The 21,989-nt window shown below is 32.4% G+C and overlaps 1 protein-coding gene across 1 annotated transcript; it reads right to left on the bottom strand.

Moving 5' to 3' along the window:
• Nucleotides 1–16,156: 16,156 nt before the first annotated feature.
• LOC141482251 (uncharacterized) lies at nt 16,157–17,833 on the bottom strand. The gene is made up of 2 exons (XM_074175257.1): nt 17,494–17,833; nt 16,157–17,061 (listed from the first exon to the last, which is right to left on the bottom strand). The coding sequence occupies exons 1-2, from the start codon at nt 17,831–17,833 to the stop codon at nt 16,157–16,159; spliced, it is 1,245 nt and encodes a 414-aa protein (XP_074031358.1).
• Between the last annotated feature and the right edge of the window lie 4,156 nt (nt 17,834–21,989).

Below are 21,989 nucleotides of genomic sequence, written 5' to 3'. Positions count from 1 at the left end.
AGCTGATTCTATTACGACTTATTTGAGAAATGAATTCAAAATTCCATTACTATGGAATAGGCATATCATATAAATATCATTCTTTTCATTCAAAATTATCTCAAAATATTTCATTGAAAACTCCAAACGGATGTTTTAGAAGAAAAACATTAGTGTGATCTATCGCCACTTCACAAGTGATATAAATGTATTATGAGAATACACAATATTTTCTTGATTATAAACAGATTGAATGAAAACATACGAAAGTCAAAAGAGTAGAGCAAAACTCAAAATTAAAATATTGCAGTAACTAACATTACTGCAGCTTCGTCTTATGAGAACATTTTCAAACTTATACATTAGACTACATTAGACAACAAATGATTGATTACATAAGCGCTTATATAACACCACTGTAGGTAATACAGAGGTACTAAATATAATTCCCAATGATTGAGATTCAGGAATTAGTGGTTGCATCCCAAAGAATGGTTTGGAAACGTCGAATCTTTTTTACTCAGTCTGAAGGACCTTTCATGTTCAGCATATCGTTTTGAGAAATTTCGACCACTTTGTCCCACATAAACACTATTACAATCCAGACACTTAAGCTTATAAGCTCCAGATTTCTCCTACCTACTTGTCTATTTTATCTTTGTCATTGAAAAGGAAATCGGATAGCCTGGCATGTGGTCTGAATGCCACTCCCAAATTATTTTTTCTGATGGAACCCGCAATTATCTTTTGTTCTTTCACCAAAATATGTTAGAATTACCAATTTCTTTACTTCTTTCAAAAACTACACCTCACGATTTATTTCTGATTGTTGGATCTGGGGGTATAATAATCTGTAAGTGAATTTACGACTTCGTTTTTTGAATAACTTCTGTATTGTGTCTGCGTTGAAACCGTATTATGGCCTATCAACGCACACACAATCCAGAAGTTAGTCAAAAAACAAAGCCGTAAATTCACTTACAGAGTAATATACCCCCAGATCAAACAATCAGAAATCAAGAAATGGGTAACTCTAACATATTTTGTTAAAAGATCAGATACAATTACGGGTTTTTTCAGAAAAAACAATGTGAAAGTGGCATTCAGACAACACGCAAGGTTATCCGATTTCCTTTTCGAAGCCATAGATGAAGTGGACAAATTGGAGAAATCTGGAGTTTATAAGCTCAAGTGTCCAAAGTGTGACAATGTGGTAAAAATTTCTCAAAACGGTATGCTGACGACGAAAGGTCCTTCGTACTGGATGAAAATGATTCGACGTTTTTAAACCTCACTAGACTCGACAATCCCGGAATTTACTTTTCGATAGCTTAATATCAACAAGACGTTTGGCCCTAATGAAGTGCCCGTCATCATACATAGAAAGTGCGCAAATGAACACGCACCAGTATTTTTCAGACTTTTCAACCTATCTTAGAAGGAAGGGATTTTTCCGTCTTGTTGGACGATTGCTCGCGTTCAGCCTATCCCCCAATAGAGCAAGAAAAACCTTCAAAATACCTATAGAAAAGTCGCTTTGCTATCAGTGATATCAGAAACTATATAGAAAGTCATAAACCACCATATCCTGAAATATTTGGAAGGCTTTCACATCTTGAGCGATCATCAATATGGCTTTTAGCAACAAAGATCAAAAGGCGACCTTCCATCGTATATAATAATAATAATATTTCTGTTACTTTCACAAATTAGTTTGCACATCAACAGTGTGATAATGCAAATAAAAATAAAGTCAATAAATTAGAGTAGGGAAATGATATAAGAGAATGTATATACATATGAAATGACTAGAATGATTAAATATCTCTGGATGTGTATAGGACCATCACATCCACGTCACAAACAATTATTACGAATAAATAATAGAAGGTATAAATATTAAATATGTCAAAGTTACTGATTTTACATGTGTATGAATAAAAAAGGTGTATATTGAATAAACGGTACCCTTCACATGGATATAAAGTTACGGCTGAAACTCTTGTCACACATAAATGGAATAACGCAATGCAGAAACATGGAAAATCAATAGCTGTTGCGCTTAATATTTCTAAGGTCTTCTACCGTATGTGGCATCAGGGTTTGCTGGCCAAACTTCGATGCTATGGCTTGTCGGAAAATTTATGTGTATGGCTCTTCAGCTTCCTGAAAGAGCATTCCCTGCAAGTGACCGACGATGGATATCTATCGAATACTTTCACCATCAACGCTGGTGTTCCCTAGGGATTCATGTTGTCTCCCACCTTCTTTTTGTTTTATATCAACAACTTATTGAAAAAAAAAAACAAAATCCAATATTTTTCTTTGCTGACGACATGACTTTTGCTTCGTCATTTCATTTGGATTCCTGGACATCAACTGCGGATGGAAGTGAAAATATCCAGGTTCAATTCAATGCCACAAAAACTCAGGCATCGGTTTTCTCCAAGAATATAAATGTCTCAATACCGGATATAATGATGTAAGGTCAGAAAATTCAACTTTCTGCTTCCATAAGTTTGTTGGGGGTTGAAATGAACACCAATATGTCTTGGCACAATCATGTTGCTGGAATTGCAAAGGCTGCTTCTCAAAAGCTTGAAATAATGTTCATAACCAGAAAACTGTACACACGTTAGCAACAATTAATGTTTTATAAAGCTTAGATCAGTCCTTTTTTGGAGTACTGTTCTCATATATGGAGCCCTACCCACAAACATACCCTGAAGTTGATGGATTTAATCCAGAAAAGAGTCATCCGCCTGATTGGAGAAGCGAACATCATGTGCAACCTTGATAGCCTGGAACATCGAAGAAGGGTTGGAGATTTGTCTCTCTTCTATAGATACTTTCACGAAAGGTGTTCAAGTAACTTGTCAAATTTAATTCCACCAAGAGCGGTACATATCAGAAATACGCGGACTGTGGCTGATCATCGTTTTGAGGTACAGCTTGGTACACCTCGAACTTTACTGTTTGGAAACTCTTTCATCTGAAGAATTGCATTTATGTGGAATGAACTTCCTGAGAAAGTTTTTCGCGATGGAGTTGATCTCCATCGATTCAAATCCAGTGTGAATCGCTACTTCCGCACAGACACTTCTTTGAGAGCACCTTAAGGATTTTCCTGTGTCATTTGTGTTCTGTCTTTGGAAAAACACCATTCCGTGGGATGCAACCACAAATTCCCGAATCCAAACGATACGGAAATTTTGCACTATGCAAAGAAGGGTTACAAACTCAATTACTTGAAATCCTTGGAAATTCATAAGCATAAGCATTGTGGGTGCAACCTGTCAAATGATCAAATCGATCAAGTTTGCTCACCGCCGCACCGGTTTTCAAATTAGCGGATCCACATTGTCACAGGTAAACAAAATCCAGGTACTCAATTGAGTTAAGTACCTTTTTTATCGCCTACAGTGGTGTTATATAAGGACTAATGTAATCAATCATTTTTAGTTCAACCTATACGTTTGAAAATGTCCTTATAGGACGAAACTGCAGTAACGTTAGTTAGAAATAAAAGTGGTATAATATATAGAAAGTTCGATTGCTCATTTTTCATGATGAATTCCTACCACGTAATAACTTCTACATCCATCAATTTAGTAAAATTTTCTTTCACCATATAAATTTGCCTCATATTTTGAAATTCAACTGAAATGAAAAACTCCAGTATTTATATAAAATACAAACTACTTCGTAGGCTGTTGAATATTAAGCAACGATTTACTTTTATGTACAGCTGGAGGCTTTTCTTGTGAAAACTCTGAACAGCCACTGCGGGAAAATCTGCATGGCCCTTAGGAATTTCTCCTGATATTGAAGTTTTTTTTTTGATGGACTGCCCATCATAGTTATACCACATCCTCTGATATTCCTTCAGAATCCTTTCTAGTTTTGTGCTGGACTCTAGCTCATACTGCTGGTATGGTCCCCTTTCAGCTCAGATTGGGCTCGACATTTCCTCAATCTCAGTGTAACAGTTTGGACAATATCTCAATTTCTAGATAAAATCAATTTCCCAGAAATAGTATCCATAATGAGGATCAATGTCCGCCTCATCGTAAAACATCTACATTTGCCATGTTCAATATTCTGATTTCTACTAAAATCAGATCCTGACTTGAGGCCATGTTTTGTGTCCAATAATTTCAATGTTCCCATTGATTGGATTGGTCCCTTCCATTGAATGACTTTCGACGTATCATATTGCAAAGTATTTAAAACTCGATAACATGTATTGTAATTTATTAACCCTTGTAATGTAGAAGATTATGAATATAAAAAATCAGTATCGTTTGTATCGTTTGGATACAAATCGACAAAAATATTTTTGAAATATTCTACATGATGTCTAGATATTTTAAATCATCTTGAAAGTTGTCCTCGCGCAAATTTTCATTGAATAGTAGTTTCCCCGTTCTTTCGTTAGGAAAGTGGTATTTGCCCAGGTAGAAGTGACTAGCTCTTATTGTGAAGGCAAGGACGCCGTCCAGTAATTATTATCATAATAATTTTTGTGGAAGTTTAGTCGTGAAAATTGAAAAAGTTATTTTGGGAAAATGCTCTAATTTGGATGTCATCTACAAAAATCCGCACTAATAAAAGAACTCCTTTTCAATACTTGTTACTGTAGAATCGACTCATCTGCACGTGAACTAAAAGCACTCGAAACACACAAATAACAAAATGAAGTTGGTTGACTTCATAGGCTGAATAGGATGTTGTAGTAAGAATTCAATTTCTGTTGATTGTGAAATTTTTACTGGGTTCCTTGAATTTCAAAATCACAAAATTAACCAAGTGAAGTTTCTTGTCGTTTCGACGATAGGAATTGTAGGTTATGTTCAGGAGTTATTCAGACTGTTTTTGAATTTTGGCTTAGTTATACTTATATTTTTGAAATTGCGTTATAGTCACTCAAGTTCGATAATTCAATAGGTCAAGAAAAATTGAAGAAAAACCAATAGACACCCACCGATAATTGATGAATTTGAAGTAATCATTAGCCAACCTCTAAAAACTAATAAAAGTTCAGTGAGAAAAAAACATTTCGGAGGATGCGAGTAACTCGTGTTGGGAAAACGTTCAAAATGTCAGAATAAACGAGAAACAACCACAGAAACAATAAATCATGATGTAAAACACTTTCACGGCCATTGTCTAACAGATTATCGAAGCGAAAAGCGAAATTGTTTGTCCTGACAGTATTATATCCGGTTCGGAGACATTTATCTTTTTGGAGAAAACCGATGCCTGAGTTTTCTTGCCATTGAATTAAACCTGGTTACTCCCACCCCAATTCGAAAAAACGATCCTCTTTAAGATATGCAACCTTCTGCTGCCGATGAAGATGTGCATCCGCAGTCGATGTCCAGGAATCCAAATGAAATCTTTAGACAAATGTCATGTCGTCAGCCAAGCAATATATTGGATTCTTGGGTTTTTCAATAATTCGTTGAAATATAGTAAAAAGAGGGTTGGAAACAATCTTAATCCCTGGGGAACACCAGCGTTGATGGTGAAAGTATTCGGCCACTTGCGGGAAATGTTCTTTCAGGAAGTTGGAGAGCTATACACATAAATGATCCTACAAGCCATAACATCGAAGTTTGTTTAGCAAACCAGCATGCCACACACGATGAGAGCTCTTAGAAATATCAAGCCCAACAGCTATCGACTCTCCATGTTTCTCGATTGCGTTATCCCAAATATGGGTGACATACGATAGAAGGTCGTCTGTTAATATTTGTTTCTGAAAGCCATATTGATGATCGCTCAAGATGTTGATGCCTTCCAAATATTTTAGGAAGCAGGGAGCGCCCTTGCTGTTGGAGGTGATCTGCTATGTCCAGCCTCATTTCAAGCAGTGGATTGGGGTGGACATTTCTGTTCATCCCCAGCCACTGCCTTAGATTGAGATGAGCACTTCTGTCCATCCTCAGGATTGGTTTTTGTTTTTGTTGTTTGACATTGAATAGTTAAGAAAGTATATGAAAGAATACGACTTTACGGCTTTCTCAATGATTTTTGGAATCACCGTATGCAAAGCATTGAAATAAACATATGAAAACTGTTATCATTGCATTCGTGAACTCATTGATTCATTTAAATGACGAGAACAAAAATTGATATGTTTGATTTTTCTTCCATTCCAGGAAAATAAGGATTCAATTCAATAACAATTTTGGTATGCTATCTTGAACATCTTTGCTTTGAATTCTTGAGAAATTAAAAAAAATTAACGAGGTTCCGCCAAATTTCCGCCATAACCAAATAGTGTTTCCCAATATGTAAATCATTTTCATATACCCTTATCACCGATTTGAATTGTTTCATTGTTGAAAATAAAATCAATTGGTTTTTGATCATTTAATAAACACTTTGTTTCAGATTTTGATGACTCGGGACGACAAGAGCGTGGAAAGCACAAGTACAGAAAAAAATTCAAGAAATTCATGCTGCCGCTTTTACTAGCATACAAACTGAAATTCTTCACATTGATTCCAGTTCTAATAGGAGGATTGGTGCTTTTAACGGGAGCTACAGGTTTAGCTGGGTTCTTCTTTGCCTTATTTGCTGCTGTGATGGGTTTGAAATCGGGTTATAGTGGCCACAGAACACTTTGAATTCATTTTAGAAGATATGATTGAGAGAGAAAAGAAAAATATAAAAATGTTTCTCAAGAGCAAATCTCGAATAATATTATTTTGTGTAAAAATTATTTATTGGAGAGTGTGTGGTTGAAAAGAACTCTAGTTCCTCAAACACGGAATAATGAAGTTTGCAATTGATAGAGTGTCGTTTGTAAAAAATAATTACAATACAATTTTTTATTGAGAGAACGATTGTTTTTTAATAGCTTTTTTGAGATGTTGATGTGTATTTTGCTTTCAAATTGAGGGATTGGAGAAAGTTTCTCTGATATTTATTACTTTTTTTATTTAATTCATTGAAATTATGTTCATAAGATTGGCTAGAGTTGTTAAGTGCGGTTTTCTGCAAAGCAAGTGAATATTCATTTAATAAACCAATTTTTCATCCTAACTGTGTTTTATTACACCACTTAGTGAAACCATTGTCTGGATCAGTTAATATTTTTCGATTTTCCAAACGCATCATGAATTTCAATATTCGATTCCAGCGACGTTCAAAACCCTATTTATGATCACAATACTATTGAATTGATGTCGAAATACTAAATGTTGATCCAATGCAGCTACAAGACTTTGTCTTGTAAGAAGTGCAAATTATTTCATTTTGTACCGGTTGTTGATTTCAATTACAGAAAAATTTCACATCCAGTTACTGCGTAGAAACATATTTACTTCGTTAGAATTATTGTTGATTAAAATATTCAAATAAAATATTCAATTTGAGAAACAATTGAAATCAAAACTCAACATGTTTTCATACCACTTTTATTTGTAACTAAACGGTACTGCAGTTTCGTCCAACGAGAAAATGTTCAAACGAATACAATAAACTGAAATAATCAACCATGTTTACCGTTATATACATATGGATTATAACAGATGTCTCTCGAAATAAAATTTCGAAATATTAATCTTTCCCAACTACCTACACTGTAGGTCGTGGTGAATGTCTGTCGGAAAACAACTATTTCCCTGGCTAATGCCACACTGAATATTGAATAATTTCCGAAAGACATTCATGCAAGATACACGGAAGTTAGTTTCGCAGATGTTTCTTGTTCATCCAGCGGCAGGACCATGCTGAAATTATTCAGATAGATTACCTGCAGACCGCAGTTTCGAGGTATTACCTACCCATATATATATATATATATATATATATATATATACATCCGACTACCCATACTGCGTCTTTTCAAACAACAACCCTACTGCGTCTCCCAGAATTACTGTATCTACGTATAATCTGATTGAAGTATATTGAACAAAATGAAAAATATGTTATATTGCTACTTTCAGATTAGAAATATCTCTACAAATAAAAAAGTTTTATATTTTGACTCAAATTACGACCTTATCGAGTCCGATGTATATATATACTTTCGTAGTTGAACCTTTGCTGAACAGAAATCTTTTATACTCATATATTATGATAAATTTGTTGCATCCAGCCATGTTGCCAAACTTTGCTAAAGTTTTCTAATATTCATCACCAACAGTATTTTTCACTATTCTAACTTTCTTCAAGAATCTCCTGCGCCTAACTAACGAACAATCTGTAATGTAGTGTGAAATAAAAAATGGACTGTATTAATTTTTTTGAGAAATGTTCAATAGTTTCTTCTAGATTTCGTACTAGATATTTGTATTTAAGTAATTTTCTGATTGATTCTAGATATCTTATCAGTTAAACTCAGATAGGATATCTAGAAACACTGGTGTAATCATTGATTTTATATTGTTCATCTTTCAGCGGAAAAAAATCAAAAAATTTTTTGTATGGTCGTCACATTTGCATTCGTTACGTTTTCAATATCAGGTTTTACAGCACCATCTGATAATTCAGTCCGAAATAGTTCGAATCTTAAAAATCAAGTAATCGTAAAAAAACTAATAAATAGAGTTTATTCTATGATTTTCACTATAAGGGTTTTACAAAAACCGCGACACGTGTCTATTATTTTGAATCCAGTCATATACTTTGCCAGTTTTCCATCGAACGATATATTTATTTTTAACCACAAGTCGTACAGTTTCGGTTGAATTCTTGTATTTCGAAAAAAATCAAGTTATCGATGAAAACAAAGCTAGTAGATTTTTAGAAATCAAAAAAATATTATGTTGAAATTGTTATTATACAGAAATGGAATCCATCTCAGATTTTTCAAGGTATTTTTTTTTAATTATTTGTTTTTTGTCATCTTATAAATTTGTTGGGTTTACTTTTACTTACTATATATTTTGACATCAGTTTAGTGTATAGTGTCACCAATTATTTTAGTCTATTGGAATTGAAATAAAAATAAAAATAGGCATTAGTAATTGCAGTGAAAATCGAACAGATTTTTGCAGAAAATATTTATTTCATATTTTTTGAATACACATTTTGAATAAGAAAACTTTACTTCTCTTCCATTCCTTGTTCTTCAGCAACTCTCCAGATTCTTCATATAACTTTTCACATTCCCATTTTTTTGGTGGTATTTTCTGTTCAATATGTTCAAAAAAATATTGTTTAACTACTTTTTTCTGTTCCTCAGTCCAAGGTACATGTTCTCTATTGCTTCCATTTTTAATTTTACCTCTGGGCATATTTTCTTTTTCTGTAACCATGAATTTTTTGTCATTATCTTCGAATTCCACTAGTTCACATCATGAAACATTATCAATCACCTTCAAACAAACGTCATAATCATCGCACATACTCTCCATTTTTGCTGTTTCATTTGATTGTTCCTCAATTAAATCTCCTTCAATGTTGACATCGATTTCGTCTAGCGTTTTTCCTTTAAATTCATTCGAACACCCATTTTCGAGGAGAATGAGCAATTTTGAAATTTTGGCAACTTGATGAATGTCATCTGGAAGGAGATACGAATTTTTGTGAACTCCAATCGTATGGCCCATGAATGTCGCTAATTGATCGATCTCAGTCTCTTTCATCGAGAAAAGTTGAGAAAGCGTCGCTAAATGCTTTCTTAGTTTAGTACAAGTGATGGACGATGGGTTTTTTGCACCACTTGAATGAGCATATTTTTGTATGATTTTTTATCCTGCAACAGATGTCAGAAAACCAGGTTTACCAAAAAGAAATGGGTTTTTCACGTCGGAAAATTTTGGTCTTAGAGTCAAAAGCAAACCAATATAATCTTGGACGTCACAACTGAATAAAACTGGGACCCCCTGCCTCTTTTTCCTCTTAGAACTACACGTTTGAAAGATTTCAAAAGAATCTTTTCTGTGGAGGTGAGGAGAGAATCATATTCATCATAATCAGTTTTGTTAATGCATTCATTATATGAATACAACGTCATTCGTTCTAATTCACCTGGTCTCTTTCTATTAAGCAAAATGACTCTGCAGTAAATTGTTTCTTATAAGGTGGTGAATGCCTTTTGATCATTCTCATTATTATTTAAAGATGTAATTGCATCCTTTGCACTCTCTGTTAGATGTACCCTGAATTTTTTGAGATCATCAGCTATAGGGGAACTATAGTAACTTTATTCCACTTTTCAATCGAGATATCATTTGCAGCCTAGTTAGAAAGTGGGTGCACTGTAAGCATCTTTTACTTCGTCGTACTGTGCAACATTCTTTGTTGCTTCAACAAAATAATTGAAATATTTTGGTTTCAGTGCACCAGAAAGATTAGTTATTGATGGATCAATTTTTTTCATGAAAAGTAAGAGCCTTGAAAGCTCTCGCATTTTTCTCGAAGTAACTAGAATGGAATGTTTTTCCCTATGAGTTTTTAGATATCTTGATTCGAAAGCGCAAATCAGAGGATCTTTCTTTGCCTCCAAACTAATTTTATCCGCTCCCATTCGGGGAAAAACATGTTTTTGCATCTGCACGTCAACTTCTTTATCTACGATTGGATCCTGCACTTGTACCCAAGCATCTTTTTTTATGACGATATAGTAATTTTGCAGAATAGAAACCGTGACAGTTTTGGCAGGGTAACAAATTATCTTTGTTGATTTGAGGTGACCTAAGTGGTTTATAATAACCAATAACATTTTTTAAATAATTGCCTTGCTTTCTCAGATTATCAATAAGCAGTCTTCGATCTCGTGATTTTGGTGTTAACGCCATTATTTTTTGAACTTCTATCTCCAACGAGTGATTTCTCAGTATATTTCTTGCATAATTCTGAATTTCTTGCTCACAGAAGTAACAATAGTCAGGTTTTCTTTAAGGTTTTTTTTTCAATTTTGTTTATCGAATTAGCCTCATTTCTTGTCACTGGTTGATTTTCTGAAGAATGATTGTGTGTTTCATTTAGATACTTGCTGTCTGTGTATGATATTTGATCACCATTTTTTTGAAAATTATCATTTTTTTCCAAGTTCGAGTGTTTAGGAAAATGTTCTCAATTGTTTTTCTATCAATGAAGAATACTAGATTAGTTGAATTGAAAGTGTTGTATTTTTTAGGAGAGATTAATTTTTGGGAAAGAAAGTTTTTGGCTTTCTACGACTCCATCTTGGTACAAAAAAAAAGAGGTATGAGGGAGTCCTCCCAAAAACTAGCTTAGTCTTTCGTGATTATTTCAAATAATTTCATAGATGTATTTCAACACGAACTAAGAATTTGTAACATGTAACATTTAAAAATATACCTTATTATTATTATCAATAAGCAGTCTTCGTTCTCGTGATTTTGGTGTTAACGCCATTATTTTTTGAACTTCTATCTCCAACGAGTGATTTCTCAGTATATGTCTTGCATAATTCTGAATTTCTTGCTCACAGAAGTAACAATAGTCAGGTTTTCTTTTAGGATTTTGTTTATCGAATTAGCCTCATTTCTTGTCACTGGTTGGTTTTCAGAAGAATGATCGTGTGTTTCATTTAGATACTTGCTGTCTATGTATGATATTTGATCAGCATTTTTTTGAAAATTATCATTTTTATCCAAGTTCGAGTGTTTAGGAAAATGTTCTCCATTGGATCTTTTTGATACGTCAACAGAACTGTTTTTATCATCAGAAAATAATATGAATTGTGAAATTGAAAGATTTTCGGGGAAATTTTCCAGTTTTCTAATTATAGGTTTTTGAGTATGTTCAGATGAAGATCGATGATAATGAATAGATGAACTTCGACGGCTCGAACCAGAAGAGTTAGAAGATATTTCAAAGAAACGTCGTTTCTTTCTTTTTCTCTACAAAAGACAAATGATTATAATCACTATTAATACAAATTGAATTCATATACTAACATATTGGGAAGGACTGAATGAAGGATCTTCGTTTGAATCATCTACTGGTGAAAATGTCTAAAAAGAAGCAAATAAAGAAATAAATAACGGACAACGCTTGAACAAGGATAGATAGATCATGAAGCGTACTTCTGTAAGACTTTGTTACGAATATTTCATTATTCAATAGGTAGAGTTACCTACTTCTGGCGTAAAATGATCACAAAGGGAACAGTTTTTCCCACATACCAGGACTAGAGCACTTTTCTCGACGTGTGTTTCGGTAATCAATTATATTTTCAATTTGTTAAATGTATTTATCTTTTTGGAAGTTTCTCATCGATTGCTTGTTAACTAATTAAAAACAAAATTGTTCCAGTAAAAATAACGAAAAATATTAGTCTTCTGATAACCCATATTTTTCAAAAATATATAAATATCATTTTCTCAAGATACCACACAACTATATGCAAAAAACTACCGAAAAAAGTCCATTATGAGATAAATATCATGAAATGAATCAATCTGAAATTCTATTGAAACAGCATAATTGATTTTGCAAAATTGTAAAAACTCGTTGAATCCATATTATTGAAAATAACAACTGAACTATGTACAGGCAGACAATACAGACAAGTTGTACTGTACTGACAACATAATTTCAATTTGGAGATAGACATAAATCTAGTAGTCGCTCTACGACTGAGCCAGATAGTTAAATAAAAAATCAATTCGACCATCTAAATATAAGTAATCGGGTATCATTTAGTCTTATGAATGAACCATAATTTTTTGGAAAAATATATGACCCTTTTTTGTCAATGAACTATGGTTCTGTTAACTAAACAATTTTTTGACAGATGAACCCCAGATAACTTATTTGAAATCAATAAACAAGTCTTTTTTAACTCCTGACAGTTGTTGTTTAAAGGCTTCAGAAAAGATCCTTCATTCGAATTTTCACTTATTTATTGATAATTTTAAATAAAATCACTTCTTGAAAGGCTTAAAGGCTTCAGAAAAGATCCTTCATTCGAATTTTCAATTATTTATTGATAATTTTGAATAAAATCACTTTTTGAAAGATTAATAAGAGAAATAACGAGTTTTGAGACATTCACTTTCTGAAAAAATTATTGGCAAAAATGTATTCATTATCGAATTAGTTTTTCATCCTGCGTCATTTTTCTATATTGAGGAACCTTTTTTCATCTGGAAATTATTATTTCTCTTTTGTATCTAAAAAAATTGTAATAAATGCAAAAAACGAAAGTAATGAATAAATATATTGATTTACTGACTGAATTATATACAGGACCTATATTTTCAGTAAGTTCACATCTACAATTTTTATATTAAAATAAGAAGTGAAAACTACAGAATTGAGTTGAACGGATCAAAAATAGGAGCAAACAAAATTTACAGAAATTTAGATGAACATTTATTCAAATACTCATCTGAAAATTAGAATCAATATTTCATTAGAACTTTCAATTTGTTTCTGAATAACAAATAAAAAATAAATGAAAATATTTATTTAAGATATGAATCGAAATTAATAATGAAAAAATGAACCTTCAATATTGATGATTGAATTTTTTAAAAAATTTAAAATCATTATTTCTATTCATTTACAAGAGGTGGGATTTTCGCAATAAATTTCAAGTTCTTTCACAATTTTTTCAGAATTGAAAAGCTTTTTCTTTTATTTTTATAGTGAAGACTGTTTTTCAATAATTTTCAGTAACTACAACCGCAATCGAAAAATCGTTTAGGTTAAAAACTAATCAGTATATTGAATAATGAACACACTCTCCTACGTTTTGAATATCAACAATTAGTTATTATCTACTTACAAGTACATTCGATAATATAATGAATTTTCTTGAGTTGCTCTTTGAATTGGTGGTTGAGGTACATTTCACATCCGATTCTCGAATATTCGGCTGGTGTGCACACGTTCCTTTCCTGTTCTCTAAAAATGTTTCAAACATTCAATGACTTACGTACTCTTAAGTAATTATTTCACGCTTACCTGCCTTTCTACCATTGACATAATTTTATCTTTTCGAGTGAAAATATTAACCATTTAGTCACTGAACTCACTGCAGAATATATGCAAATGATGGGGATATCGTTCTCCAACAATGTTGCCACGTTTCAACTGATTTTTAACAAGTGTATATATTTCATACACAGATTATCACGCCCCCAATGATAGAATCAAAAACTAAAAATATACATTTTCGTTCAAAGTATCTATAATACTGCGTCCTCAAGAGGTTTTTTCAAAACAGAATAACTTTTCAATGACGAAAGGCAGTTGAATGATACTTACACTACACAAAACACGAATTGGAAATTCATTGTAATCTAAATGCACCTAAATGGACTATAGAAGACAGAGCTCACGATATATATATGTATATATATATATATATATATATATATATATATATATATATATATATATATATATATATATATATATATATATATATATATATATATATATATATGTATATATATATATAGGAAATTCGTGGACATGACACTGACGAAATATGGAGGCAAACCGCGGACACGTGTTTCTGGCTATTGGCCTCATCAGCGCGGTGCAGCCAATTGCAAAGGTGGACAACAACTGGTTAACAAAAATAAAAAAAAAAACATCACATATGCACAGTGTCACCAACAGGAGCCAACCGCACATTTGTGGTTTCAATTAAAAGACACAGCATTCCCAGGCATCATCTAACATCACCACGTAGGCATCTATAGCTACCTGCGTGACTTCCGGGTCCAGGATATAGATATAGACATATAGATATTATTGATTGTATATGATTTAAATCAAAAGGAGGAAATTCGTGGACATGACACTCAAGAAATATGGAGGCAAACCGCGAACACGTGTTTCTGGTTATTGGCCTCATCAGCGCGGTGCTGATGAGGCGGTTTGCCTCCATATTTCTTGAGTGTCATGTCCACGAATTTCCTCCTTTTGATTTAAATCATATACACTCAATAATATCTATATGTCAAGAAAGTGCTTGATAAAAATAGCTACGTAAACGCAAGCGAAACATAAGTGGAACCACCTATTGGTGTGTGTGACAACCAAGTCAACTTGATATATATATATATATATATATATATATATATATATATATATATATATATATATATATATATATATATATATATAAACTAAATATAAAAACTATTGGATAGTGGGGTATTGCAGCAAATAAATGAGTACTCTTTTACGTTAGTCCACGCTTTCGGAAAATTTTATTTCCATCATCAGGGAAACTACAAAAATATAAGTTTTAAAGTAAGATCAAAAATATTAAATGTTCATGACTTAAATCTTATGTGAGGATGGTTACATTGATGTTGAAGAAAAAATGTTGATATATTGGAGAAGATGAAACTTGATATACAATTCTAAATACTTGAGATTATTTTTTATAAAATATTGTTTTTTGTCAGACCCTTATTCACATCATGCGTGCAGGATTCAAATGAACGAGTCTGAGGATAGAACGTTAAGAATGCCAGAGTGACATCTGTCAATTAATAAAACTTATATATTCTCACTGGGAGTACCAAGTGTACTCTAGTGTATAATGTGAAATTTATGTTTGAATAAAATTGTTATGAAAGATTAAATTTAAGATTTATCATACAATGGAATTGTTCTAATTGATATTGTTTTTGTAAAAGCTCTCATCTAGAGTCAATAAGTAGGAATAAATTTCACTCAAGTGATTAATATCTGTTTTTTATTCATACAATTGTTATTTTCAAAAATGTAAGACATTTCTAGAAAGGACCTCGTAACTGAGATTGATTCAGTTGTTAATACTTTCATTGAGTTATAATCCATATGGTGGTCAAACTTATTCACATGGTCTGCTAAAGAGCATCTTTCTGGATGTAATCGACAGTCACTTTTGTGCGTAAATTTTGAAAAATCCTGGATAGTTTGGGAGTGATCCCCTTGATAAAAAGTAAGGATGTAAAAATGAATTGGGCTGGAACATCACCAGTTATATTGTCATTGACAGGGAGGGTTAAATTGGAAGTTATATTATAGTTTTCCAGAGATATTGGTGTACTGAACAAAATATTATTTATCAAACGAATTGGATAAGAATTTTCTATGAAAAGATTTGCAAGCATTTTAAGATTTTTATTATGGAAGCTTATATCTGAGATTTTTAGCACTCTATTTTTCAGTTGCTTGACCAAGTTCAATTTCATCGAATGTTCATGTATCTACCTGAGCTGCAAGGTTTTCTGTATCAGTCAATTAAGACTTTGTTATCTGTTGTTCTGATGAACTTTGTATCGAGTAATGGTACTGACTGCAAGTTATCTTCTGTTTCTATCGTAAACTGAATGTATGGGTCGTAACTGTTGAGAGTGTCAAGAATCTCATTGATGTCATCATGAGGTAATGAAACTATGATATCATCTACATATTTTTTCAAAAAATGAGGTTTAAAGGATAAGACTGGTAATACTGAGTCCAACACATCATCCATCACATATGCTGCTGGTATTAGGGAAATAGATGCTCCCATGGGAGTTCCAAAGGTTTGCTTATAAAATTTGTTGTTGAAGGAAAAATATGTACTGTTAAAAAGGAAGGTTAATAATTTGGAAAAGGTTTCTTCATCAATGTTGCAATGATTACTAATGCTGCTCCAATTCTTATGAATTGATCTTAGACATGCTTCTAAATGAACGTTACTAAATAAGGAGACTACATCCAGACTAGCTATGATATAGTTTGGAGGTAAAATAGTGTAATTGAATTTTTCCGTTATTTCAAATGAATACTTTATATAGTACTCCTTGTCATAATCATATGCTTTGGTCAAAATACTAGTTAAAAGGGAGGCTAGAGCCTCAGTAGGCGCACCTATAGAGGCTACAATAGGTCTCACTGATAGTGTATGTTTATGTATTTTGGGCAAAGCATAGAACCTCGAAGCGATACCATTACAGCAAGTAAGTTTCTTTTTTATTGTTTCATCAATATAGTCACTATCTTTTAATTCTTTAATGAAGGCATTACATTTTCTTTGGATGGAGGTTGTTGGATCTTTATTTAATTCTGTATATGATGTATTATTTAGGATGATCTCATCTGATAGATTTATATACTGTTCTTTTTCCATAACCACTGTGATATTACTTTTGTCTGAAGAAGTTAAGATTGAATTTGGGTTTTCTTTCAAAAATTTTTTCACTTCAATAATAAATTTCGAAACACCGTTGAATGGTGACATGTGTTATGGATATGATTGGTAATAACGTTGGAAGCCCTTGCCATAGTTGATATTTCTCTGAGACTGGTCTAGAATATTTGATGTAATATAATCTACATCAGCTAAAACACTCTTGATAGGAATGTCCTTACCTACTACTGGTTCAATACTGAATTTGGAGCCTAATGCCAGAAACTTTGATACCCCATCAGGGATGGGTATGTTCGAAATGTTCTTAATCCATTTAGGATTTGATTTTAATTTCAATTCTGAATTTGTTTGTTTTAATATTTTTTAATTTGACTCTATGGAAAATTTTGTAATATGCTTTAAGTCTACTGATGAAATTTTGGAGAATTATTCACCTGTTTGAGATATTATATTACTCTTTAGTGACTCCAGCAGCTTTTCCAATTTTTGTATCAATTTATGATTTGACGAAATTTCTATATTCGAAACTTTTATTCCTAATCTGTAATTTTGTTCTTTGATGTTGGTGTACACTTCTTGTCTTTGTAAGAGAGATTCTATCGATCTGGTAGTATTCGTCATGTGATTCGGGAGAATGTTAAATTTTCTGCACTGTAATAGGAAACTTTTTTTATTAATCTCTTTGGCTAGTTTCATTTTAGTTTTGGACCATAGTTTCACGTCCTTCAATGTCATGTCTCCGTAAGTAGTTCCAACGGATTGGTAGAACCCCATGCCTGTAGATTAGAGGAAGGGTAGTCGTTGCTGACTAGTTGAGAATAGAAACTATTGGATAGTGGGGTATTGCAGCAAGTAAATGAGTCCAAGCTTTCGGAAAAATTAATTTCCATCATTAGGGAAACTACAATAATATAAGTTTTAAAGTAAGATCAAAAATATTAAATGTTCATGACTTACATCTTATGTGAGGATGGTTACATTGATGTTGAAGAAAAAATGTTGATACATTGGAGAAGATGAAACTTGATATACAATTCTGAATGCTAGAGATTATTTTTTATAAAATATTGTTTTTCGTCAGACCCTTATTCACATCATGCGTGCAGGATTCAAATGAACGAGTCTGAGAATAGAACGTTAAGAATGCCAGAATGACATCTGTCAATTGATAAAACTTATATATTCTCACTGGGAGTACCAAGTGTACTCTAGTGTATAATGTAAAATTTATGTTTAATAAAATTGTTATGGAAGATTGAATTTAAGACTTATTATACAATGGAATTGTACATATTGATATTGTTTTTGTAAAAGCTCTTATCTAGAGTCAATAAGTGGGAATAAATTTTACTCAAGTGATTAATATCTGTTTTTTTATTCATACAATTGTTATTTTCAAAAATGTAAGACATTTCTAGAAAGGACCTCTTAACTGACATTGATTCAGTGGTTAATACTTTCATTGAGTTATAATCCATATGGTGGTCAAACTTATTCACATGGTCTGCTAAAGAGCATCTTTCTGGATGTAATCTACAGTCACTTTTGTGCGTAGTAATTCTAGCACCTAATGATCGTGAAGTTTGGCCAACATATATCTTATCACATGATTGACACGAAATACTATACACAACATTCACTTGGTTTATTAAAGGGACCTTGTCTTTGACTTTGCTATGGATTGGCTTAATGGTAAGTACCGTTTTATTGGCTATTTTAATGTAAGGTAAATTTTGAAAAATCCTAGATAGTTTGGGAGTGACCTCCTTGATGAAAGGTAAGGATGTAAAAATGAAATGGGCTGGAGCATCACCAGTTATATTGTCATTAACAGGGAGGGTTGAATTGGAAGTTAAATTATAGTTTTCCAGAGACGTTGGTGTACTGAACAAAATATTATTTATCAAAAGAATTGGATAAGAATTTTCTATGAAAAGATTTGCAAGAATTTTAAGATTTTTTTTATGGAAGCTTATATCTGAGATTTTTAGCACTCTATTTTTCAGTTGCTTGACCAAGTTCACTTTCATCGAATGTTTATGATACGATAGGTAGTTCATGTATCTACCTGAGCTGCAAGGTTTTCTGTACCAGTTAATCAAGACTTTGTTATGTGTTGTTCTGATGAACTTTGTATCGAGGAATGGTACTGACTGCAAGTTATCTTCTGTTTCTATCGTAAACTGAATGTATGGGTCGTAACTGAGAGTGTCAAGAATCTCATTGATGCCATCATGAGGTAATGAAACTATGATATCATCTACATATTTTTTCAAAAAATGAGGTTTAAAGGATAAGACTGATAATACTGTGTCCAACACATCATCCATCACATATGCTGCTAATATTGGGGAAATAGATGCTTCCATGAGAGTTCCAAAGGTTTGCTTATAAAATTTGTTGTTGAAGGAAAAATATGTACTGTTAAAAAGGAAGGTTAATAATTAGGAAAAGGTTTCTTCATCAATGTTGCGATGATTACTAATGCTGCTCCAATTCTTATGAATTGATCTTAGACATGCTTCTAAGTAAACGTTATTAAATAAGAAGACTACATCCAGACTAGCTATAATATAGTTTGGAGGTAAAATAGTGTTATTAAATTTTTCCGTTACTTCAAATGAATCCTTTATATAGTACGCCTTGTCATAATCATATGCTTTGGTCAAAGTAACTTCCGTTACTTCAAATGAATCATTTTTACATCCTTACCTTTTATCAAGGAGATCACTCCCAAACTATCTAGGATTTTTCAAAATTCACCTAACATTAAAATAGCCAATGAAACGGTACTTACCATTAAATCAATCGATGGCAAAGTCAAAGACAAGGTCCCTTTAATAAACCAAGTGAATGTTGTGTATAGTATTCCGTGTCAATCATGTGATAAGAAGTATGTTGGCCAAACTTCACGATCATTAGGTGCTAGAATTACTTCGCACAAAAGTGACTGTAGATTACATCGGGAAAGATGCTCTTTAGCAGACCATGTGAATAAGTTTGACCACCACATGGATCATTACTCAATGAAAGTATTAACCACTGAATCAATCTCAGTTAAGAGGTCCTTTCTAGAAATGTCTTAGATTTTCGAAAATAACAATTGTATGAATAAAAAAACAGATATTAATCACTTGAGTGAAATGTATTCCTACTTATTGACTCTAGATGAGAGCTTTTACAAAAACAATATCAATTAGAACAATTCCATTGTATGATAAATCTTAAATTTAATCTTTCATAACAATTTTATTCAAACATAAATTTCACATTATACACTAGAGTACACTTGGTACTCCCAGTGAGAATATATAAGTTTTATCAATTGACAGATGTCACTCTGGCATTCTTAACGTTCTATCCTCAGACTCGTTCATTCGAATCCTGCACGCATGATGTGAATAAGGGTTTGTCGATAAACAATATTTTATAAAAAATAATCTCAAACATTCAGAATTGTATATCAAGTTTCATCTTCTCCAATGTATCAACACTTTTTCTTCAACATCAATGTAACCATCCTCACATAAGATGTAAATCATGAACATTTAATATTTTTTATCTTACTTTAAGACTTATATTATTGTAGTGTCCCTGATGATGGAAATAAAATTTTCCGAAAGCTTGGACTAACTTGAAAGAGTACTGATTTACTTCCTGCAATACCCCACTATCCAATAGTTTTTAGTCAGCAACGACTACCCTTCCTCTAATCTACAGGCATGGGGTTCTACCAATCCGTTGGAACTACTTACGGAGACATGACATTGAAGGACGTGAAACTATTGTCTAAAACTAAAATGAAACTAGCCAAAGAGATTAATAGAAAAAGTTATCTATTACAGTGCAGAAAATTCAACATTTTTCCGAATCACATCACGAATACTACCAGACCGATAGAATATCTCTTACAAAGACAAGAAGTGTACACTAACATCAAAGAACAAAATTACAGGTTAGGAATAAAATTTTTGAATATAGAAATTTCGTTAAATCATAAATTGATACAAAAATTGGAAAAGCTGTTGGAGGCACTTAAGAGTAATATAATATCACAAACAGGTGTATTAATTTTTCAAAATTGTATCAGTAGACAACTTAAAGCATATAACAAAATTTTCCATAGAGTCAAATTAAAAAATATCAATAAAATTAATAGTTTAAGACAAACAAATTTGGATTTAAAATTAAAATCAAATCCTAAATGGATTAACAACATTTCGAACATACCCATCCCTGATGAGGTATCAAAGTTTCTGGCATTAAGGTCCAAATTTAGTATTGAACCAGTAGTAGGTAGGGACATTCCCATTAAGAGTAAATTAGCTGATGTAGATTATATTACATCAAATATTCTAGACCAGTCTCAGAGAAATATCACTATGACAAGGGCTTCCAACGTTATTACCAATCATATCCATAACACATCTCACCATTCAACGGTGTTTCGAAATTTATTATTGAAGTAAAAAAAATTTTTGAAAGAAAACCCAAATTTAATCTTAACTTCTTCAGACAAAAGTAATATCACAGTGGTTATAGAAAAAGAACAGTATAAAAATCTGTCAAATGAGATCATCCTAAATGATACATCATATGCAGAATTAAATAAAGATCCAACAACCTCCATCCAAAGAAAATGTAATGCCTTCATTAAAGAATTGAAAGATAGTAACTATATTGATGAAACAATAAAAAAGACCCTTACTATAATGGTATCGCTTCGAGGTTCTATGCTTTGCTCAAAATACATAAACCTACACTAACGGTGAGACCCATTGTAGCCTCTATAGGTGCGCCTATTGAGGCTCTAGCCTCCCTTTTAACTAGTATTTTGACCAAAGCATATGATTATGACAAGGCGTACTATATAAAGGATTCATTTGAAGTAACGGAAAAAGTTAATAACACTATTTTACCTCCAAACTAT

Source organism: Leptinotarsa decemlineata, unplaced genomic scaffold, assembly GCF_025532065.1.
Source record: "Leptinotarsa decemlineata unplaced genomic scaffold, Ldec_3_MD MMD2_tig00000882_RagTag_RagTag, whole genome shotgun sequence".
Taxonomy (NCBI): Eukaryota; Metazoa; Arthropoda; class Insecta; order Coleoptera; family Chrysomelidae; genus Leptinotarsa; species Leptinotarsa decemlineata.
Note: the sequence above shows the minus strand (reverse complement) of the source record. Positions and strands in the feature narration are given on the sequence as shown.